Source organism: Notolabrus celidotus, chromosome 16, assembly GCF_009762535.1.
Source record: "Notolabrus celidotus isolate fNotCel1 chromosome 16, fNotCel1.pri, whole genome shotgun sequence".
NCBI lineage: Eukaryota > Metazoa > Chordata > Actinopteri > Labriformes > Labridae > Notolabrus > Notolabrus celidotus.
The window spans coordinates 15,680,843-15,705,752 of NC_048287.1; the positions used below are offsets into that span (position 1 = coordinate 15,680,843).

General features: G+C 39.6%; 1 protein-coding gene and 1 long non-coding RNA gene across 5 annotated transcripts in view; one reads left to right on the plus strand and one right to left on the minus strand.

Moving 5' to 3' along the window:
- Window positions 1–24,910, minus strand: part of gabbr2 (gamma-aminobutyric acid (GABA) B receptor, 2) — a 217,689-nt gene that overhangs the window by 4,766 nt on the left and 188,013 nt on the right. For all 4 annotated transcript variants that reach the window (XM_034705475.1, XM_034705477.1, XM_034705476.1 and 1 more), the window contains 5 exons: window positions 12,960–13,070; window positions 9,749–9,973; window positions 9,413–9,595; window positions 8,397–8,526; window positions 1,625–1,742 (listed from right to left, as the gene is read on the minus strand). In XM_034705475.1, the coding sequence (XP_034561366.1) occupies window positions 1,625–1,742; window positions 8,397–8,526; window positions 9,413–9,595; window positions 9,749–9,973; window positions 12,960–13,070 (767 nt within the window). The remainder of the gene's footprint in view (window positions 1–1,624; window positions 1,743–8,396; window positions 8,527–9,412; window positions 9,596–9,748; window positions 9,974–12,959; window positions 13,071–24,910) is intronic.
- On the plus strand, window positions 16,675–20,164 carry LOC117828376. Its single transcript, XR_004634386.1, has 3 exons — window positions 16,675–16,872; window positions 17,885–17,966; window positions 19,653–20,164. It is a non-coding gene; the product is annotated as an uncharacterized LOC117828376 (long non-coding RNA).

A 24,910-nucleotide genomic window follows, 5' to 3' on the forward strand; every position in this document is an offset into this window, starting at 1 on the left:
ATGATTGTCCAAAGTCCCCATTAAAATCCTCAACAAAAGGAAATGATTTCTTTTAAAATGCAAAGAAGCTACTGTCTCTGCAGCCTGTTGAAACACAACCCAAATAGCTGATTTCAATATAAGTATTGCTTCTGACAACGCAAATAGCAAATCATGGTGAAGAATTTCAGGGTGGCCACTGGGGTGGGAAATCAGATTTCAGAGGTGGCCATCAGCCTCCCCCTGGCTCCGCCACTGCTCACTGGAGCCTTATCAAACTATTGCTATTGCTACTATTGATTTCACAACCCAGCTTAACAACAAATAAAGTTAACAAAAGCCCCCTTTTTCTTATTGTTTCCTTTACTCTTCAGTACCCTCATCCCTTCCTTCCCTCTTCCTTACTAAACCCCTGATCCCCCATGCCTCCCAGCTTCTGGGATCATCCTACAAAAAGAACAATTGCATGCTTCCGCCTGCTGTGACAGTTTGCACCCTACCTCGCCAGTACTCGCGCGACTTTCATCCGTTTGCAAGTAAATTACATAACCAAATACCAGTTATGTAAAAAATGAAGAAGGGGGGGTATATAATTCAGTCATAGACCCAGACAATGCTATAACTAGGTGAACTCCTGGCCAGTTATCTTCATTGGTTCTATTTGTGATGTAAGTACATTTTATCTTGGCTATGACAGACTGTTATAATTTTTTGTTAACATGTTTGACACAGACACCACTCGTAATAACAACGTGTTCCTGGTGTGTGACTTTGCCGTCATCATGTCACAAACCATCTGTCTTTACCTCTTCTCTCTCTTTTTTATCTCCTCTGTCTCTCTCTATGCCTCTTCATCTCCCCTCCCTCCATGTGATCAAACATTCATGCAGCATGGGAATAGCTCCGAGTGTTCCTTTACTTCTGTTCTCCTCCCTGTCTATTTTCAGAGCTGCTTCCCAATGTGAGCTGTAAATCACTGGTTACATAAGCCTCTGTGAGTCTCTTACCTCTTTCTTTCTCTCTTCCTTCTCCTTATCTCCTGCCTCTCTTTCCCATCTAAACACCCTTTTTCTCTTAGTCTATATGCTCTCTTTAACTGCCCCCTCTTTAATATTTTACCCCCTCGTCTGCTGTCCCTCACTTCTCCATCCCTCTGCGCTGTACATTTTTCTCTTGTTCATGGTTAAATGAGTTTGAGAGGGAGATCTCTCAATGATGCATGAGGTGTCCCCCCATTGATGAAGTCATCATCCTTCAGCTTTGTAGCCTTATGCATAGTGAATGTAGATCTGCAGACATAGCCTGATTGTGTTGATGGAGTGAGGTACAACAAATCAACATGCTGCATGTCTAAATGTGCACACTTTACTTGCCTGTGTTGGTGTTTGTAGTGCACGTCTTTCTATGGTGGGAGACTACACATGCACTCTAAGTGGTTTAAATGTATGTCGCTAAGCGTGGGAGAGAAAAGTACAGGGCTGCTCAATTCTTTCACAGAGCTGCTGTTGCCAGAGCAACCGCCTGAGAGCTGCTGGTGCTTGCGATACATATGACGTGTAGTCTGATGAGAAAGCTGACAAGACAGGGGTAAGGGGGGGGGAGAAAGCTGCTGGGGTAGAGGTGCTAAAGAAATGGAAGTTCTCACTGTTCTGGCGAGTTGATATCCTCTAGGGGACCTCTGTTTATTCTTGAAGGATCCATGGAGCCCCACTGCGCCTGAGGCTTCTGCTCCAGATGGTTCTTTAGTATCGACTTCTCTCCGTCTGTATTGGAAAAACACATAAGCGTCATAAAAAATACGATAGGCTCAGAGACTGCACCTGCCCAGTACCTGAGACATGACATAAAAGGGAAGTTTCAGGCCAGCCTGTGGTCCTAATTCCTGAGTCTAACTCCACATCTGTTTCTTCAGCTGTTTGTAGAGAGAGAGTAGTTATGAGCATGAAAACAGCTCCTCCATTTTCAGACAGTTAGTATAATTATGATGACTTAAAAAAACAGTACAAATAAACACTTAAGGAGTGTGAATGAGTCATAATTGGCTCATATTGGGAATACTTTTTGCAATCTGATGGATGACTCTACACCTATGCCACCTTCTCGCCACAATGACTGCAGCCATTTGTGTGTAAAGCTGTGCCGGTTTGCACCTGCCTTTTAAACGTGCTAAATATAGACGAAAAAACACAGACCGCAATTGGTTTCAGGTTTAATAAATCACATTGCGTGTGCTAAATGTTTACAATTGCATCTCCTCCTTCCAGTTTTTTGCGTGTTCTGATAATCTGCATGTATTCTGCATATTCATGAAGGCAAACACGCTAAATGGATTGTGCGTGCTATTTTGCTCATTTGACAGACGCAATCCTCGGTGCACCCGGTTAGTACATCAGCTTTGCGCGTGCTTTCAAGTTTGTACGTGTTTTATACACCCAAACCTTTAGTAGATCAAGCCCTCAGATTGGAAGTCAGGAGGAACGGCATCTAAGTTAGTTGGAGCTGAACCCAAAAACCCCTGACCAATATTTTGATCTGGGTCTGTGGCCACTTATGATTTATTTAAATGATACAGAAGTTCAACAGTTATGTTGCATAAAGGAAGTAGGAATAGTCAGGATGATGTCATCTACTGGTTGCCATCATCATCTTGGTGTTTTGGCTCCAGAAATAGTCATATTTGAATGACAGGCAGCCCAATTATTGTTATTACACTATGCTTTCTGACAGTTGAAGGAAGCTATGCCCAAAATATTCCCTTCTTATTGCTAAGTGTATCCTGTTTGGGACCATATTTATGAATGTATTGGAGAAGACTTGGAACTAGCAGTTTCGACCATAAACTGACAAGGAAAATGTTAACATAGGTAATAGTCAGCCATCAGCATTTGCTTTGTAACTATTGGAGCTGCCTCCAGAAAGAATGCAGGTTTCAGGTACTTTTCATTGACTTGACCTTTGAAACAAAGAGGCTGCATTGTTCCTTTGAACAGTCTGTGGTTAAAGGGAAAATTGCTCTTTTAAACAGCTTTTATGTAGAAACACATGAGGTGCAGTAATAGTCATAATAAGCATCTGACAAAATGTCAAAAATATCTGTCAACTCACTTTAAATCTGTCAGTTTCCTTTCTCCTGGAGACAGATTGTATAATGTAATCATACATTTAGGTCTGTACTCAAAGCACCTGAGTGGGATGAATTCACAACGTGAAGACTGAAGCAAAAAGAAAATAAGTTTGGAAGTTATGAAGAATAAAAACAAACTGTTCTCATTCAGGGACTCCCAAGATGATCTCTGCATTCTCAGGGATGTTGCAGGGGGAGGCATGCATTAAGGTTGAAACAGAGGAGAGATTGCAGAAAATTATTTTTCAAAAATTCTACCTGAAAAGTAAAGAGGTTTCCCCTGATTTGTCCCAGATTCCCCAGAACTCGCTGACCTGATTATCTAATCACAGCACTGCATGACCTGATTGGACACCTGAGCTTGCTGAACTATTTTGAAGCAGGCTTGTCTTTGGGTTTTGAAAAAAGCCTAACCTTGACGCTTTCAGAGTTGTATTAAGAGCACATCCACAGGTATTCATATTTTATCATGGATTCAGAATCTGTTCTCATGCCCAAAAGAAAGTTGTTGAGGTCATTTGAAATGTTGCAAGTACCAAAGCCCAGCCCAGGAATTTAACCTTAACACTTGTATTACACTTATAATTTCTTCCTTGATCTGTGCAACAGATCAACTATGATGGTGAAACTGCATTTAGCAGCAGAGGGCAGCTAAGATCTTGCTGTTTAACACAAGTATTGGGTTTAACTAATATATACTAAAGTCACAGCATAACTTGCAAAATGTACAAAACAAAGGTTGATTTCACAGATATATGACACTTGAAGAAACTCAAATAATGACAGGCCTAAAATGAGAAAAAACATCAATAAAGGGCCTTCAGTTTGGTTTGCTTCAGAATGCCTTTGACGCTGCACAAAAATATTAAAACACTCCAAATAATAAAAATCCAAATATTTCAAACAACAACTGGACACTTTTTGAATGGCTTTGATTTTTATCTATTTTGTGTTTATGTTGCAAAATGTAACCATAAAAAGTCCAGTCCTTTGTAGCGTTTGTTCAGGGCACTTTATTAGAACATTCATCAATAAATATGATGAGTTAACTTACAGTACATTACACTGTAGTTCATGCTGCTTGGATTATTTTAAGCATTTAAAGCTATTCCAATTAAAGATTTCACAGTGAGCAGAAATACCAGTGCAGGCACTGGTAAACTCATTACTTTTGAAGAGGTCAAAGGTTTAGAAGTTTCAAAAATACATCTGCAAAAAACGTCCAAAATGTTAAAGGATTACCACTGCAGCACAGTATGAGAGAGCTCAAACCGACTTTAACATGATATGAAATGCTCCTAGTGCTGTTAATTAACAACCTCTGACTTTCAGCCTAAAGTCAGGTCTCAGAGGCCGGTGTGTCAGAAAACCACACCTCATCTGTCATCCGCTGATGTTCTCCATGTGTTGGTGCATATTCATGAAGACAGCCGGAGAGAGATCAACACTCACCCTGTGAGTGAGCGTAATCGCTGTTGACACAGCGTTCTACTCTTATAACAGTCTCTCATTCACGGCCCACCAACACATTTAGACCGGCTCTCTTATGAATACTGATGACCACAGTTAGGAGCCGGCAATGATGATGATGAAGATGATGACGATGATGAGTGCCAAGCAGAGGCAGATTGAGGCCTCAGAGTTTATATGCTGCTGATCTTTAAAGGAGGTTTAATGACCTGTGATTTTATTTCCATAATGTGTGTCAGATTGACGTTTTCCAGCAGCACTTAATGATTTGTCTGAACTCTTTTTCTGCCTCCCTCTTCGCAAGATCATTATCATGAACCTTCAACAACCCAGAGACTCATCCGCTTCTCTCTGAATTAAAAGAGTATTAGCAAGGTCAGACTTTGTTTGAGATGATACCTGCCTCAGAAGATTACTACATGCAAAGTAGACTCTGTACATATGCAGCAAATACAAGTAGATACACTTTTTTATGTTATATTAAAAGACTTGTCTAGTATGCATAAATGATAGCCCTTTATAATGAAAAAGCCAGTTTGCATTGATCTTTATAGCTGCCAAAAACCTATGATAAAAAAATAATAATTTACTGTTCAGAATAATTACAAGTGCATCTAAAAAAAAATGTGGAAAAAACTTTTTTTTTTCATTTAATTAAAAAAGGTAGACATTTATTTTTGTCATATTCATTATATTTAAAGTGGAACATTTTAAGCCTCTTTTTGTTTGACGTTTGATTAAAATGGCTTTATAAAGGTTACAGGACTCACAGAATCACTACTGTATCTTGTTGAAAGTGTGTTCATTTATACATTCAATACTAAGGTGGGGCTCCTTTACCATGGGTTACTGCAGCGTGGTGTGGAGGTGATCAGCCTGTGGCAGTGTTAAGTTGTTATGAAGCACAGGTTGCTTTGATAGTAACCTTCAGCTCGACTATATTTTTGTATCAGTTGTTTCTAATCTTTCTCTTGACAACACTCCACAGACTCTCTGTGGAGTTTAGGTTAGATGAGTTGGCTGGCCAGTAATATCATGGTCAGCCAGCTATTTGGTGGTAGTTTTGGCGCCATGGGCAGGGGCTAAATCCTGCTGGAAAATAAAGTCAGTATTTCCATTAAGCTTGTTAACAGATGGAAGCATGAAGTACTATGCATTGACTTGTGACATGATAAAACATGTTGGACCAACATAAGCAGGTGACATGGAACCCCAAATCAACACAGATTGTGGGAACTTCACAAACACCTTGGATTTTAGGCCGCTCCACTTTTCCAGCAGACTCTAGGACCTTGATTTCTGAATGAAATTCACAATTTCCTTTCATCCGAAAAGAGGACCTTGGACCACTTTTTCTCTTTAAGCCAGATGAGACGCTTGTGACTATGTCTCTAGTTTCTTCCCTGTAGACGTGTGTGCATGGTGGCTCTTGATGCACTGACACCAGCCTCAGTCTACTCCGTCTGAAGCTCTTCTAAGTTCTCAACTTTTCTTGATAATCCTCACAAGGCTGCGGCCATTCCTGTTGCACGTGCTCCTCTTTCCTTCCAGTCAACTTTCCTTGTATATTTTGATACAGCACTCTGTGATTGAACAACAAGACTTTGCAGCAATGACCTTCTGTGGCTTTCTCCTCCTGTGGAGGGGGTCAAAGATTTTCATCTGGACAACTGACAAGTCAACCATGATTTTGGTTTTGGAGGTGCACAGTATTAATAATGTTTGAACAGCAATTTCTTCTAACTTAAAATGAGATATTATAACATTTGAGATATGTTTTTTTCAGCAGTTTGCATAATAATCATAATAACCAAAAAAACTGAAAAAAAAGCTTGACCGTTTTTCGTTTTCATGTAATGAGGCCAGAATACTGTATATTCACTTACTTTAATAACTGATGAGAAATATTGAGTTTTTTCATGTTTTTCTGTTTTCTGGGATGCACCTGTTGTGTTACACTAGTCATAAGTGAGCACGATTCAATAAACATCAATATAAATATATATAGATTACAGATACAAATGATTGGTCACATTTTTTTTTTTTTCTATAATAGTACCTCTCTCAAAATCATTTAAAATAGAGGTGTCTGGCTATATTTGTCTCTGTACTCACTTGACAACTTACAGTATTGGAGACAGCACTTAAAAAGCAGCTGTCTGCAATAGATTAATTTTTATGATCTCACGCTATTTAAATTTTACTTCACCAAAGAGAGCCCAGTGTCAACTGCCAGCTCCTGCCAGGTCTTTACCGAGATGGTCTTCATCAAACGGAAAATATGACAGTGTATTTTCTTAAATTATGCTTAACCCTGATGTTATGAAAATGAAAATGACATTGAACAGGGCTACAGCAGCTCTTTAAGATGTTCTGTACAATCTTTTACATCCTTCAATAAATCTGTGCAAAAACAACATTTGATGTAGTATCCTACTTTTACTTCCTGCATCCTATCTGATCCATAAAAATAAAACTCTGAACAGCTCCATCAATCAATTGTGCAACATTACAGACATGCTCATATTGTTGTTAATCTAGTAAATCATATAATTTCAACTACATATCCTTTTAAAGACTTAAGCTTACATAGGAGTGTATGTGTCTATTAAGTGTGAGCAAATGTAAAAGAAAAAAGACAGAGAAGAAAAAGAAACAGAAAAGCAGGGGAAAAGAACCAATAAACAAAGGAACATTGGACACATTGCTTTGAGCATGTATCCACTAACTGCCATCCGTTTGTTGCATAACTGGGAACTTTCACAGATGAGGAACTTCTCAAACACTTCCAGCTCGCTCTGCTCCCAATCCGCAGAGCGAGTGCAGCTGTTTTACTCTTTTACCTTCTCCAAATCAGACAGATCCATTAGACATCCCCAAGAGCGGCTTTGAGCGGTGGCGTGCATCAGACGTGCTGAATATGGCTGCTGTACATCCCTGTCGCCCTGTGTCTGTTAAAATGGAGCCTAACGCAAAGTGATGCTACTGAAGTGGAACCATTCACAGATTCAATTTCCAGGAACACAACATCATAACGTTTAAGGTGCAGCTGTATCAATTTGGACAGCCTGCAATGTTTATGGCATATATTTGCATGAACAAATGACATTATATTATCATATTGCAGAGATGTTGAGAGGGTAAATCTTCAAAGTTTCTCTATTGAATAAGAGGGATATTAAATGTAATTTTTGTTATAGCCCCTGTAATGTATTCCTTTTTTTCCCCTCTATCTGTTTTCAATCACTTTCTGAATTAGATTGTTCAGCAAGCACAAAACAGCAACAAATAAGGTGTAAAATCAAGTCTTGATCCACTTTGGTATAAAGGTGCAAGACCTATTAAAATTCTGATTACAGTAAGTGTTAAACTCGCTAAGCAGCAGTGAAGTATGCAGGTATTGCAGCTAATCTTGTGACTCATTCTCAGAGACGTCACAGACTGGCTGTCAGACAGACTGCTCATGATTCTCTTTTCCTCTACAGCTGACAGGAGCAGTGAAAAAAGCATTGAGGTATTCCATCAATCTGCTGCTCTGAGATGCAGCATTAGAATCCTTTACTGTTGCTAAATATGCAAACATAGCATAAGCATAGCAAGGAGTAAATATGCAGTAATGTATGATGATTTTGGTCATTTTTTCACATTTTTTACACATAAATGATTTACAATAAAAACTACCTGTGCTATATAAGCAGTCGTATCTTAAACTTTGTTTAAGTGACAACTTTAAGAAGAGCTGGACGCCTTGAAGAGATCTGGTTACACTGGTTGTATGAATTAGAGTAAAGAGTGGCATTAGCACCTAAAACAACTGTCTCACCTTTGCCTTCCGTGAAGTTGCGTATGCTGAGGATGTTGTTGCCGTCTGGGTAATGGTTCTGTTTGATGTAGGGCGTTTTCTCAGGGGTGTCCTGCAGCTGCATAGTAACTTCTTCCAGCTCCTTGTCCAACTTTTAAACAGACAAAAATAGAAATGTGTTTAATTATAGTTGTTTTTTTTATACTGGGAGTCAAATAGAGAAGAGGAGTGATATATTTTGAACCAATTGTGCATGAATTCTTCTCAGGAATACTTTTATGTGTGGTCTTCAATCAAATATTATCAAGTGCTCTGGATTTGTTAGCTGTTATGGACCACAGGCTGATTCAAGACTTCTTTAGGTTGAAAAACAAAGTAAAAAAAGGTAAAAGACTTTTGCCTTGCGGCAGGATTTTTGGAAACAAACTTTATCTCAGTATGATACTTTAAAGAAACCACAGACAACGTACGAGGTAACAAGTGGAAAGAAATGCAGACACTATAATCCAGCCAGTATCTCGATATTGCTCTGTAATTACAGAATCCAACCATGGATTCATTATCCATTTTGTTTAACCTTTAAGGGTCATAAGGGGCAGTGGGTGGAGTCAATCCCAGTGAGCGAGAGGCAGGGGTGACCCTGGCCAATCAATCACACATACAGACAGAAAACCATACACACAACCATTCACACCTGCAGGCAATTTAGAGCCATGAGCCAACCTAACGAGCATGTTTTTGGAGAGTGGGAGGGCCCCAGAGTACCAGAAGGAAACCCACACATGCCCAGAGTGACAAATATACAAACAGGGGCACAAATGGCAAAGAAAAATATGGCCTCTTTGGAGGTGGTAATGAAGGAAACAACTAATACTTGAAAATTAAGAGTCTACAGAATAGCTAGCCGGATTAAACTTTCAGAAGTACAGCTAAAATACTTTTTTTCTTAATTTTATATTTATCTTGTTGAAGTTTTTCTGAAAATCTGTGCTACATATCAAAGGCAAATAAATAATTTCCGAATATAGTAGTCACACCTCTGTTATCCTCATGCGGAGCCGGTGGTTATCAGTTTGGAGCCCATCCAGTCGTGAAGTATTGGCCTGGTTGACACTGGTGACTGATGTGGATGTCTTGGAGTCTTCCTTCTTCTGGTTCTGGGTGAACTTTAACCTCCGGTTCTGTGTGGCTGCATCAGGGTTGGTTCTCATAGTGATAAACTGGAAGAGAGGTTATGAGAATATTATTGTTTGTGCAGCATTTTTAGCTTCCAGGCGTAGTGTGGTTGTAGCGATAAACCAACCAAGTATTCTGCTTCAATGCAAAGCTGATTTCTCTATGCACATGTTCTCCTCTTTGAAATAGAAACTAACCTTAGGAACAAAGACCAGGCACAGTGTGATGGTGCTGCAGAAGATGATCACCAGGGCTACAATGCAGAACTGGACGTTGGGTTGGTCCCTTGTCAGGAAAGACACTGCAGCTCCAATGATGCACATGATGCCAACGTTGTAAACACTCATCCCGATGTATTTGCTATCATTGAGAGCAGGGATGCTCACGTTTCTTGTCTCCCACGCCAGGAAACAGCCAAACAACTGTCAGAGAAAAGATAAGAGGAGGAAACCGTTTGATAAAAAGTTTGAGGGGAGTACAAACCAGATTTATCATAACAAATGATTACTTATTGAAGCTGTTAATGTTTTATTGCTCAGTATTTATTTCCCTTCATAAATTTTATTCAGGTACAAGTGGTGATAATACATTTTCCAGTACTTTCACTCAGCTTTAGGATACGCTTAAAAAGAAATCAATACAAAATTGAATCCATTATTTGAAAGAGTCTTAGAGATGAGACAGATAATCTAAAGACATCGTTCCAAAGCAGCCTTAGGTTTCAGGCTTGTAAAATGTTTATTTAGAGTGAACTGTTTGTTTGGTGGAGCATTAAAGTTGCAGGAGCAGCAGCCTGCTGAATAATTCACTGTGTGCTGTGTAAAGAGGCCTGTCTGCTTATTGTAAAGTCTAAATGAGAGTTAGTGGAACGACAAGCAGAGAAATTATTGGAGCAGTCATCAAGGATTAGTGAACCTCAGGTAGGGGAGTGTGTGTATGGATGTGTGAGGTAATGGAGATGTAGTTTGTATGTATTAATTCATATGTTTGTTTATGTGTGAAAGCTTCTTTTTTCTGCGATGTGTGTTTCATACAAATGAGGCCCTCTGTTAATTATTTTATGCAGACACTTCACTTTCTTGTTGTCATCATTTCACTTCAATACTTCAACTCTAATAAACGGCTCTGTCTTACTTCTGTCTCTTTCTCATAATGAATAAAGTGAGGGCTACAGTCACATACTCCTGCTTTATGAAGGTATTAAACTAAAATATGGTAGGGAAATAGAAAATGTTAATGTTCCAGTTATATCCCATAGGCTTAAGTCCATAAATGCCCTTGTTAAATATGAATGAAATGAAAGGCTGTACAAGGGTAAATGCTCATTATCTCCCTGAAGTACCAACAGCTCTCTGAGAAATAAAATCTTCCAGTAATGAAAAGTTTCAAAATGCAGCAGCAAACAACGTACCAATCAGGAAATTTGAGGGACAGATCATGATGATTGTCAGAACTAATTACATTTTTATTTGCCAGGGATTTGAGAGAAGCAGAGCAGGGGTCAATGAAGCCATAAGACACTAATTTGATATCACCTAAAATTAAAGGAACCAAACAAGACCATCAGCAGTAAGATTGATTGTGGCCGTAGGGTTATTTGTAATGTACAACTGGCCAGTGTGGGGGGGCTTTTTATTTATATTTCTTCTGCAGAGATTTTAGAGTGAGAAGAACACAGGGTGAAATCAGATACAACGTGCTTCTTGGTCTACAGGGGGTGCCAAAATTATTAAAAACTAAAAGTTTCTCAAAGGAGACTGAATATGAAGCTGCAGGCAGCAGCTGTTAGCTTACCATTGCATGAATCCTGCAACTAGAGTCTGTCTGGACTAGAGATGGGAATCGTGAATCAAGAACTGGTTGCAACTGAGAACCAGTTCCAACCAATTCCCACCATCGGCATCATTTGCCCTCTGCTACATTTAATAGAGGGTGATGTTTAGAGTGGAAACACCAGCAACATGCTGAAACATTTGCAGATACAGCATGGTATTAAATATCTGAAATGCCACGTGTTTGATGCTGTACTCTACCAGTGTTTCAGTATAAAGAGTGACCCTGTTATCTGGTGAATTTTAAACAAATGCATCAGAGGTTGTCAGCAACAACAGCTGTTAGTTGAAACATGACAAGAGTTCTAGCTAATGCACTTATTTTTTCAATAAAATGACAAAATGTACTCATAAAATGCCTCTTTCATGATAACTAAGTAATTTGCTAGAGAGTTTTCAATAGCTGTAGAAACTACAACAACCAAAGATGCCTTCTGGTGAAAGTCACCAGTTAGCAGGGTTACTCTTTAAGCTGAAACATCGTTCAATAGGTGCTTCCTTCGTCTCAGCAGAACAGTGAAGGTAGTTATGTCTTATCCAATGTTAACATTATCACAAAACCCATCCTATTTGTAGCCTAGATTATCTTTTTATTAGTATCCCTGCATCTATCTTTTTTTATGTTAATTTAGTTCATCCAATGTAAAAAATAAAATAAAAGGGCCATGGCAGCATGCTTGCACTGGCGGAAATAGTTGATAAAGGTTCTGTCATGTATGTCAAATGTCTCTAAAAGTGCTTGTTTAGATGAGGACTTTGAAAGGGCGTTGTTTTCCATGTCAGGATTGTAGATAAGTTAGACCCACATTCTCACAAACATATCCGTATGTCCACAAAGAACTGTCTGGTTCTTTGAAGTCAAAATAAAAAGGAAATCAGATCATTTTTAGCATCAATTGTGTGTTTTTTTTTCAAAATGAAACATGATGTGTTAGGAGACATTTTTATCAAATTCTACTGATAATACTTTGTGGTAAAATATTGGTGTTGTTTAGCAAATACAGCAAAATATTGTAGACAGCTATCAATTGATACACATCTTCAGTGCAGCAGGACTGTTGGCCTCCACATTTCAAGCTGGTCTCTGCTACACACACCAGCAAACGGTCAAGTGCAGTTTTTATGATTGGCAGGGTAAGATCAAACCCCAAATCAAATTTTATGGGTTGAATTTATGGAACCATCCCTTAGTTCAAGACAAGCCATTAAACATTTTTTTTTATGTTTGGTAGCTTATGCTCTGTGGAAAAGAAAGGGATTATAATCATGAAACAAGCAATGAATTGATAATTAAGACACATAGACAGAATTAAAACATGGGAAATTACATTTTAATTTTACTGTGTCTTTAAAGTAGTTATTTGGGTTTTATTATTAACACCCATTTTAGAATATAGCCTTTAAGAGAGACGATTAAATGTTTAGTTATTCAGCTAACATCATTCATGCACATTAATAAGGCTACTGAGAGTCATTTAAGCAGATACATTTGTACAGTGTGTTCATATAAGAGTGTTATTGTGCGTTGATGTGTTCTGGACTGAGCACACAATGAAAGTTTGTTTTCTCCTCTCACCATTAGCAGTCCCTTGTAGGCATAGACAATACCCAGCCAAATAGTCATGTGGGTGTTCTCACAGTGCTCCAGGAACGGGCGGATGGCGATGTCTCGGCCTTGGGGGTCCGCCTGTTAACAAAACAAACACACAGACAGGAAGAGGATTGAGAATTACATCCCCCCAACGTTTGATGATTTAGAAAATAATGAAACGTGATACAAAAGCGAAATGTACGGTAACAAGGAAACAGGTCTGATTTCCTTGTGGAGCAAGAAAAACATAACAGGAAACCAGCTCACAAGCCAAAAAAGGAAGAAGTTTCTTTGCAGATGCTCCGATTTCTTACTCAGGGACAAAATGCGTGCAGTCTTTCCGCTGCTGATCAGAATAAAAGGTGTCAGTGTTCAAACATCCAGGTGTGTAATCAAACTGTGTCCCATCATGGCCGCCAGGCTTCTCCAAAGTCGGCTGAAGTTAAATTAATCCGTGCTTAGGACGCTAATGAGCACGACTAATGAAGCTTATTCATTAATGTGATTTACACCTCCTCTGTCTTTTCCTTCTTTCTCCCACAGTCTTTTTCAAATCATCCTTCCATCCTTTTTCCCATCTCTGCGTCTCCTCAATTCTCCTCTCATTTCCACTTGTCTTTCACCGCAGCTGGTGACACAGGTGACTTACAGGGCAAATTAGCACCTGAGGTGGATATTAATACTCTAAAACACGTCATCTCTTTTCTCACCCACTCTCTCAGTCAGCAAAGCTTTGAAAAGCCTTTGATAAAAGTGTCAGCTTGGCCTGCCTGGATTCATCTAAGGCCACAGCCATACATCAACTCTGAGACACCAGGGGCAAGGCTGGGCATAATGCCACTGCTTGCTAGGTGTGTGTTTGTCTCCAGGCTTATTTACAGTGAGGCATGTCTAATAGCTCAGCATATGGTGTGTTTGCATGTGTGTGTGTGCGTGTGCGTGTGTGTGTGTATGTGTGTTTGTGTGTGTGTGTGTGTGTGTGTGTGTGTGTGTGTGTGTGTGTGTGTGTGTGTGTGTGTGTAGGCTACAATTTAGTGTTTGATTAGCTGAAAATCAGTTCATATGCAACTTTGTTCAAGGTAAATAAGGGAAAGGTGAAATATTTCCCTTGTTTTATTTCCCTTTACTTTGTCTCACGTGAGTGATCTTATCATTCATAAATACACACATTGCTCTAGGTGCTGGAAATTACCTTTTTCACAAGTCTTTTTGACCCTGTGTTCTCCATTCAGCTCCCATTATCAGAAATTGCAGCTATTCATGCTTTCCTCTATGACCTTGATAGATTAACATTAGTGGTTCTCTATAGAAAGATCACTTAGAGTGGGAAATTGGTGCTTAAAGAGCTGCACTGATTCACACAGCAGAGGCGAACAGAAAGAGGCTCAATACCATTTAGTTTCTGCTGTATTATAAGTGTTTTTTTTTTTTTTTTTTGAATTTCCATGTGTTTGATGTGGAAAGCAAATTTTCTCAGTGTTTCTAATCAGGCTTGTATTTGCTGTCTTTCCCTTTTACCTTCAATCACACTTGGGATTATTTATGCACTAAGAAATCACATGCAGTTTACTGAAAAACAACAACCTAGCAGGCAGAACCCCCATAACTCTGATGTAGAAATTTTCCATCATACAGTCTGAAACAATTCAAACAGCCAGGGTTGCTTTGTTGGTAGTGAGTTCATACTTTTTGTTAAATGTACTCCTGTAACCCCTTCATAGTGCTTGCATCCGTGCGGCCTACATCACTTAAATCTGTGAATATTAAAAGATCAGAAAATTGGATTCTTGTAAGCTTTAAGTGAACAACTGGTGGACGCTGGTTTCTGCTTTAAAAGCAGTCAAGGAAGCAGAAACAGTGAATATCAGGCAGGACATGATGCACACACATGCTATTTTTCACACACATTCACTGGCACAGGACAGAGGAGGGATCCTGAGGCTCAAGTATGACACTTTCATGGTACAGCTACAGGTAACTTTTTCATGATATAAATATTTTTTTCAACCTTTTTTCCAATCCCATTAATGTGTTGGGACTCAGGGGGAGAAATTCATGAGTTATGCGTGAGATGTCCTGGTTTGTGACGAGTCTCTGGGCCGCAGCCAGAGGCTGCTGTCACAGGAAGTGACACAGTTTTATATTTCAACTAAACAATAATCTCAAAGCTGCTGGCAACTCCGGACTGTAACATTGCTGGCTTCAACAGTCTGTTAAAGTTGTGACTTTTTTCAGACTAGGTCAGAACTGGTACATTTTTTATTTCAATTTTTAGTGTGTCTGAACTGAAAGCTGTCATTCTTACTCAAAGCTCCCATGAAGAGTTTTTAGCTGGTTATGAAACAGACTGAAATGAATGATGATGCATCTGTATGACCTACAAAAGCAAAATAGACCATTAGCAACAGGATTGATTATTTCCAAATACTTGTTTTAAGGATGTAAACCCTGTCCCTGGGTTGGGGTCATACAAGGTGATAATCAGCATTCCTTGAAAAGAGCCCTTGTTTATATTTTCAACAGCAATGAATCAAGGTAAATATGTGTTGTTGTTCTTCAGGACAAGATCAGCTCAAGATTTTGTCCACAGGGGCTGCAACCTAAACCAAATATTTTCTCAGGAGCTTTAACTTTCAGGTATGTTTTCAGGGCGCACTTCTCATTTCAATTATTTCTTTATTCTCTAATTGTAAATATTGGACTCCACAGGCAGTGTAATTCTCTTTAGGATAAACAAGGAAGGGGGGTTACGGGATTGCACAATAAGTTCTCTCAAAAATCGCAATTCACAGTCCTGTGACTGTGGTTAGGATTTTAACCAGCAGTACGTGACACACAATTGGCAATATAACATACAAACATTTGGCTTGGTACTGGTATGGGTTAATCTGGATCACTTGCAGGTTTTGGTGTTTTTCTGCCTCTGCATCCATCTGCATCATTCCTCCTCAGACAGCATTCAGGCAGCCAATCAGTGCCACCCATCACTGTCCACTTAGATCACTACAGAGGTTAGAAGCTGGCTGCAGCTCCTCCAGGGAAGCAGAATTTGTGATGTTTTCTGCAACTAAATTCAAAGCTTTTCTTAAAAGATAACTCAGACATGTTGCAAAGAGTTAAAAATACCATTATATGGGACCTTTCAGAAAAAAACACTTCGGTTTTTTCATTGTGACCTCAGTGATTATGGAAAGCAGCTGTAACGTAAGTTACATACAGTCACAAAATCTAATTTGTCCCTGTAGGTAGTGGGCAAACTAGTGATGTAGAGTGATTTGTCATGGGATCAGCATCTTAATGCACTCAACCACAGTATTACATGTACATTTTAGGTTCACATTTGTATCTGAGAAATCTCAATAGGGGTCAGAATATCTCAGTCCCTTTCTTCTGAACAGCTTTTTCTTCATCCCTATACATTTATGTTTTATACTGAGCAAGTTCTTCCTCAAATAACAATTCTCCAGCAAGTCACACTTGTTGCGGATCATTTTGTTCATTCAATATGAGAAACACATTCTGCATCAGTGCTCTTTGCACAGTCCCAGCTGCGAGCAAACTTGTGTCACTAACAACAAAACGATAAGACAAAATGAGATATAATGCTTATTAGGCTCAGGACTCTATCGCAGCAGAGCAGACAGGAGCTCTCGCCTTTTGGAGGGAAACTGTCTGGGGAGTTGCCAGGCAACAGGGCTACAGGCAGCAGGCGGGCCCTAAAGCTGTGGTGATGGCGGGAAAAGTACAGGTTCACTGTCGTTTTTCACAGCATTAACCCTCTAACGGGATCACTCTGGGAGGGCTGGAGCGGGAAGCGACTGGCAGACTGTCTATGGAGAGATGGGCGAGATGAGGCTATGAAGGGAGTGATGGAAGGAAGGAGAAGGAGAAATGGATGGTGAGGGTGAGAAAAGACAAGAGCTGGAATCACAAATGGGAAGATGGCCATTAAGATGAATGTATGGATTTGGGGATAGGAGGATATATGGAAAGGAGGTACAAATGATGGCATGGGAAAGAGGCAAGAGAAGGATATGCTGCCAGTCCAGTTTCCGCAAAGAGATCAGTGAAAAGTAACTTAAAGTGGAGGGAGGAAAAAAAACAAGAGATTACTGGAGAGCAGTGGGGATACTGAATGAATAATTCAGGCAGAGCTATGGAAACGAGTAAAGATGGAGGTAAAGGAAAAGGAAAAGCTGAACGTAAATGCCAACTTATTTTACTTTATGATGTTAATAGACACATCAGGGTCTGATCAGTGTAGGTGTTCAGAAGAAGAAGCTGTATTCATCTACAAAGATAAGAACAGACAAGTAATGTCTTTCTTTGAGCCTCTTTTAGCTTATGAAAAAACTCACATCTTGCAACATAAATTGCAGATGGAAAGCCCTTAAGTTCAGACTTGAGAGTTGGCTCCTAAAAAATGTAACTAAAACTTACATGATCTTACTGCCAGTGTCTATGAATAAGTTATTTCTTGAGCCTTAGCTTCTGTAACAAAGCACACTTTTCAGCAATTTAAACTGGTATCAAGGCTGGAATGGTGGGCAGGAGGAATAGACCCATGTAGCCATAAGGCACATATGTAAAAGTGAGGTGACCTTGAAGTCTCTTGTTTGCAGAAGTTTTTCATAATCTTGTGTATAATTCATAAACCATGGGTTGTGTGGAAGAGAGACAACTCAAAACCTAAAATAATCTACATGCTTTGGGAACTTACTGCAGCAACATTTGAGGTTAACTCACCAAACTCTCATTTAATATGTTTGTGCTTCTTTAACAGGGTTTTAGAGGTGAAGAGACGAACAAAACAGAAACCAACAGCAAATAATAATAATAATAATAAAAAAACAAAAGGAGAGACAGCCATGTTGAGCGCCATTAATGTCTCCAACAATCTCTGCTACTAGGCCTTGTTTCTGGATATGGATCTTAGTCTGACAATATGATGGCCTCGGGCCGGCTGGAGAGCAGAGCCACGCAGACCAAAAGGTGAGAGAGGAAATGGAGAGCTCACTCATTGTCACCTGAGGCCACTTCACACAGAGGGGTGTATGTTTGTCAGTGTGTGTGTGTGTGTGTGGGTGTGTGTGTGTGTGTGGGTGTGTGTGTGTGAGAGGGCATATGTCCCTTTGGGTGCCACAGTCTACACATCCTGTGAGCACACATACAAAATGGCACTGGACTTATGTGTGTATGTGATTGTGTTTGTATGGAAGAGTGTGTGTGTGTGTGTGTGTGTGTGTGTGTGTGTGTGTGTGTGTGTGTGTGTGTGTGTGTGTGTGTGTGTGTGTGTAGATGAGCCATTGGGCGAAGACTGACAGAAACACTCCATCACTATCACTGGCTATTACAACAGAGGAGAGTCCATCATGGTGAAAAGATGAGAACAAAAGATAGGAGCTGTGGGTGGAGCTTTGGACTGTGTGGCAGCAATTTATGACAGTGTAATGTTTCGGAAAAGCAGAGCAAATGAATGTGATGAAAGATGATGGAGGGTTAGCCGCTGAGAATATTGCTGTGGGAGAGAAAATGGGATATTGCTGAAAAAAATAAAAAAATAAAACAAAACTCCACAATATATTTTTATCCAGGAGGATCATAAAAGTTTTATAATATAAACACTGCATAAAATTACAGCATTGTGATTTCTCCTGGGATTTCTTAATTTACATTTATGCATGCTGAGGCTATTTTAAAATTCCCTCAGAACACTATGCAACAACATATGTTTTATATCAAATTTAGATTTTCTGATTGGAGTTTCAAATGTCAGGGGGTGGCAGTGTGTTTGGTCGATGCCCAGGGTATCGGTCCCCGCCAACTGTTTTCCCGGGCACAGAGACAGGGAGAGAAACACAGATACAGAGCTGTCTGACTGATAGAGATGTCACACAAACGCAAACTAATTATCCTGTGTTGCACCAACTGTTTTCATATATGCAGATAGAGACGTCTTTGGCATTTGTAGTAAGTCATTTTCAGCCTGTTGTTGCTGTATCGAGGTAGTGACTGTTATTAGGGCTATGATGGGATTGTGAAAAAAAATATTCTAGGGAGTCAAATGTGTACCATTCCACAGTTAACTGATTGTTATTATCATTTTGTTATAAGGATTGAAAAATTGGAAAAGAAACTGCATATATGTGATACTAACCAGCGTTATAAAGATGTAGGTATCCACAGAATGAATATGGGGATGTAGAAAAACTAGGATGAGAGATTTAGAGAGGGTTAGGGTTATTATTGTTTACTACATTCCCATATTTATTTTTTATTTATTGCTAATCTGTCATTACCAACTATAATCACACCATGTCAACCTGTCACTACTGAATCTTTTTTAATACTGCCTGTAATTACTGCTATTTAATCTAAATTCCATTTGTAACATTGTATAATAAATAAATTGTATTTTATCTTGATTTATCTATTTTTATTTTACTTTAATTTACTTTAATTTACTTTAATTTAATTTAATTTAATTTAATTTAATTTAATTTAATTTTACTTATTGAAACTTCTTCTTGATTGTACTTATGTCTGGGTTGCTGTAACAACTGAATTTCCCCCCAAGGGATCAATAAAGTAATATCTTATCTTATCTTATCTTAACTCATAACACAATGGGACTTTACTTGCTGATATGTAATGTTTATTTATTTTTTCATTTTGCAGGAGGGAAGAATTACTTCTTCCACATCTTGGGATTTCTCAGACCGAGGAAGTGTCAGTCTTTTTTCCAAGATGAGGGTTTCTTTGCTGTCTCTGGAAGATCAGTGTCAGGCCCCCCACAATCCACAGATTCAAGCTCTGGGTCGCATTCAGCTTCAGGCTCAGGCTCAGGAGCAGCTGATGATGTACTTGGTAGCTCCTCCAGCTCTGTGCAGAACTTCTTCTCCTTCTCAAAGGCTTTCTGTTGCTGGACAGTGATCTCCTCTGCCTGCAAAGACATGACATTCTGCTGCTGTTGTAACTCAAACTGCAGCGCCTCCACCTGCTGTCTTGCAGCGAGGACATCGGTCTCATACCGGAGGTTCAGTTCATGTTGTGAAACTTTAAGTCTCTCCACTTCCTCCTGCAGACTCTTGTTTTTCTCCATCTCTCTTTGGAGCTCAGCTGCAGACTCCTCGTCACGTTTCAGGAGAGCAACTTTCAGCTCTTCATAATCAGTAAAAAAGCTGCTTCTTGCTTCGTTGCCTGTTGGTGTCCCCCACCTTGGTGGCAATCCTCGTTCTAGATAGAGTTTCTGCAGAACTGTATTTTTGCAGCCTCTCCAGCTCGCTCCTGGTTTCTTTGCCTCTGCTAATATGCATTTCTTTGAGGGCTTTTTGCTTTGCGAGTTCTTGTTTGGTGTCCTCCAAAGTCAAACTGATCAGCCTCCTCTCATTCCTCTCCCTGTTGAGCAGCTCGTTCAGCTGGCTCACTTCTCGTCGGAGAGTTTCAAGCTCCCACATGTTATTGTGAAGAGCTCCTCTTGGGACCTGTTGTCACTTCAATTCATGAACAAAGACATGTTATTGCCAAAGCACATAAAAAGGGAACAAATCAATCTTTCAGTCTTAAAGATCATCTCATATTTGTGCAAATATTTAAGACAACGCATTGTATTGTCACACTTTTGCCTGAATTTGATGTCTAAAAAACTGCTTTTGGTTTCCTGAATGGCAAATGTACAACATTCAGTAAAATCCTTTGTGCAGTAAAAGGCACAACCAACAACAGCAATTTTATATTTCCCTTTTAGGAATATTTCTAGAACTAAATTGATTTTCTTCACTGTGTCACTGAAAGAAAAATGTCATAAATGAATAGAGTTAGCTAACAATGAGTGATGTACTGTAAATGTTGTTCATGAATGCAGGATCTGAGGGTGAAAGTTTCAATGGTGAACATGTAAGGTAGAGTTTCCTCAGTGTTGCTAACACTGCTGTGTTGACTCGCCCTGTGAGATGAAAGGCGTCCTGGTGCCACAGCAATTTGTAGGGAAATCATTTGAAAGCAGCGAGCACAGTTTTTCATAAGCGCTCTATGAAAGTCTGAACAGCAGTAATGGCCTTTAGATGAGCAGATAGGAGAAGTGCATAGTGGGTGATTAGCTCAGCTGGTTGGACAGAGAGGTTGACGCCAGTGATGCCAAAAAGGAAGAGTTCATATCCGTTTAACGCTCACCATAACAACACTGCACATGTCCAGATAAAACCAGATGGTCTTCTTTTCTAATTTTTAGACAACAGCTCTGATTGCCTCATTTGAAACCAATGCGACCCGATCCAAATCTGACAACCTTTTTCAGATTTTACTTGGAAATACGCATTTGCTTGCCTGGGACTGCCGCATCTGCAGTGTAATTGCTGTATTTGTTATATTTCAAGAACGAGGCCAATCCCTCCCTCAAATAGATATTTGATTTTACCTGCAGCCAAGTCTTTTTCAGTCTGTACAGTCTGTTGGACACTGCTGTCACACTGGCAGCTTGTAACTAAGTGCGGCCAAACTTTTTGTTTGTTTTATTTTTAAAAGACAGGAAGTTAGACAGAAATAGACATTTTGGAAACTCTTTAGACACTTTAGGGCTGGGGTTCAGATTTAACCATATGTTACTTAGCTGGCAGTATGGAGATATGTAATCATTGCTTTATAACCCACTTTAATGTAGTTAAATCTAATGTAAGTGTTTATATTTTGTGTCATAATAACTATAAAAGTATATGTATATAATGTATGTGTATATAAACTTAATTCAATCCTGTTAAGTTTTAAGCATGGACCTAATAACAGTGATGTGTCAGTTAAAGAGCAGGTGGCTGCTTGAAATGACTTTGATACAGAATGAATCACCCATGCTGAATGACTTCAATATGGTTATAAACACAAAGAGCAGGCAGGTACTGACTTTTACCTGGATGTGGTGATTCACACACGCTGCGTCATTCACACACATTCAGTAATGTCATCAACCTCTCACCTGCTGCATTAAATAGAGTTTGACATAGTTTAAAACCAGCTCTGCCTCGTCATATGATAACCTCAGCTGCATCACTGAGGGGGTATGTGCCATAACAGCGAAGCACCTGATTCCATCTACTGACGAGGCCCCCAGCTTTAACGTCAGATGACAGACCTCTACTGACGCACCACAGTCACCTGTCTGAGTCCTAAAAAAAGCTCTGTTTGAAAAAGCAGAGAGAACTTTCCAGTGTAGGATAACATTGTTTGAGTTTTAATACAAAAAAAATGTAACTCAGCTTCTTAATTATTCACATTTTCAGTATAGGGTGCCAGTTAAGCCCCTGGGTCACACATCCCATATATAGATGCTATAGTCCTCAATCTCAGGTACTATTCTCTTCACTGCATACCATTGCCCACTCTCTCCCAGTTCCCTGCTCTATCCACTGTTCTATCATCTCTAAATAAAGGTATAAAAAGCCCCAAAACAAACTTAAACACAAACTAAACAAAACTGAACAGTATGAGACATGTGAGTTTTGTGGAAGGGCTACTCTGAATCTATTTGTTTTGTTAAGATGAAGGGTTTAGAGACACACTGTGAAGAAGAAAGTTATCATGACCAGATCTTCATTGTTTGGAAGGTGTTTGCAATATTTGTACTATTATGTTTATTAGCAGTATTTCTTTATTTTGAACTTATATACACAAAACACTTGCCTAAAACAGCACACTTAAACGTGTTTTGAGCTATGATCTTAATAATTTGACTCTACCACAATATCACACATATATATATATAAAATTTATTTAAAAAATAGCATTTGTGTGTTGTAGAAATGGCTTTATATACCATCTACAGTTTGAACTTCTCTGTATTGACTTGACATCACTCTCCTTCTTTCTGCTTCAATCATGTTTACTTGCGTGTCAGATGGATTCATCACAAGATCATTTGTAAATCATTAGATCATGCTGGAATCCAGCTCTGGTAATGGAAACGTATGCCAAATTTTGACTCTGCACACATTTCTACTGTTCTACTATCTATATTTTTCTTGATTTTTATTGACAATGTAAATGAACGCACCAAATTGAAAAAATGTCACTTTCATATGGTGGATGTTCCTCTCTGACAGACATCAACAGGTGTCAGGTTATTTGCTACCTTAATCGTTACCGACTACAAGCTGAGAAGAAGGACTAATGAAAAGTAGGAGAGGAAGAAGAAGCCGAGGGAGGATGACATGAGGGAGGGAAGGAGGCGAGGGAGCGAGAGAGTGAGGGGAAGGGTGTTGTGCCGCCGGCCGGCGCTGACCTACATGCAGAGGGGGCATGGTGGCAAGGCAGCAAGACGCCGCTGGCACTGCAAGCCATGTGGGTCTCTGACATCCTGCTTCATAGTGTGTGTACATACCCCATCTAACTCTGTGAGTGTGTGTGTGTGTGTGTGTGTGTGTGTGTGTGTGTGTGTGTGTGTGTTGATGTGAGAGAACTTGTGTGCGTTTTACTTTAGCGTCCTATTCACACTGGATGGGTGACCAGGACATTCCACTCCAGTGCGCTCACAGATATTATTGTGACTCCCTTAAAAGAGATAAAATGAGGTTGAGGCAGAAACTAAGTGAAAAAGAGAGAGAACATAAAATCCCCAAAAAGGAGCATCATTTCACCTAACTGTATGCCGTTTCTACATAATCACACAATCCTACTAATCTCTTGATCTTAAATCTTCATTACACTACAGGATTCATATCTCACCATACAGTTTCCATCTCTCTTAAGAGGCTCCTCTACTCCAATAATGATGATAGAATAATCTTGTTACTTGAATGTGTCTGTCTGCATTTAAATATTTCTGCTCTCTTGCTTGCTTGGGCATTCCAGCCTCCTTTTCTTCCTTTTTTAATACAAGCCTGTAATCCCATTTGAGTGCTAATCCTTCTGATAGGACTATGGCCCAATGACCTTCTAACCACCACTGGGCTAAATTGGCAGTGACATGATGAAATTGCGAAAGGTTTCATTTCTGCTTCTCTCTCTCTCTCTCTCTCTCTCTCTCTCTCTCTCTCTCTCTCTCTCTCTCTCTCTCTCTCTCTCTCTGTGAGACAGTGAGACAGTGGCACATGAATAATTGGACAAAGGACTGATTCCATGTTGTTCAGATAACTGGCTGACCTTTCAGTGCTCAAAGAGTGGAAACAAAGCAGTGCTTCATGCAGGGAAATTAACAGCTGACTGAGGGTCAGTTTTCTGATTGTTTTTACTGATGACTATCCAGAGTTCATCCTTGTTTCTCCTATTTCTGTAAACTGAAACATTAAATTGGTCTTGACATTTCAGTATTTCTTTGAAGTGTCACATTATACCTTAGAATCAATCTTGGAACCCATTAGCTGAAGACGTAAATTGCCTCTTAGAATGATGGCTGACATTTTTTCGCATTCCAGTGTAGCCAGTGTTCGGCAATAAACAACTTCAAGCTAGTTCCTTTCCTTGCACTGCATAGTTTACAGTCCAGTCAGCGACTTGAGAAATGGCTGTGTTCAGATGAAAGGTGAAGTGGATTTCCCCCCTGAGATATGACTGCAAAACAAAAGCTGTCATCTATTGTTTCATTACATCTCCTGGAGTAGGGGAGAACGGGGTTGGTTGTCACACGGGTTGGTTGGCACACTCGTTATATCTCGCCACCAGAGGACACTGTCTCTCAAATTAGGGTATGGACATTTCCAGAATTAGGATCATGGTGCGTTCGCACCAAACGCAAATTAATAACATATAAAGTCAATTCAGAGACACAAGTAGACGCGAGTAGTGGTCTGGCGGCGCAGAAACAGATTCACGCAAATGAATTTGCTTCATTTGCGCGAATGATGCGCCTTGTTCGCGCAAATTGCGCCATTCGCATTGCCCAATTGGAGCGAATCGCGCAAATTCATTCGCGCAAATGAAGCAAATTCATTCATGAGAGTGGAAATATC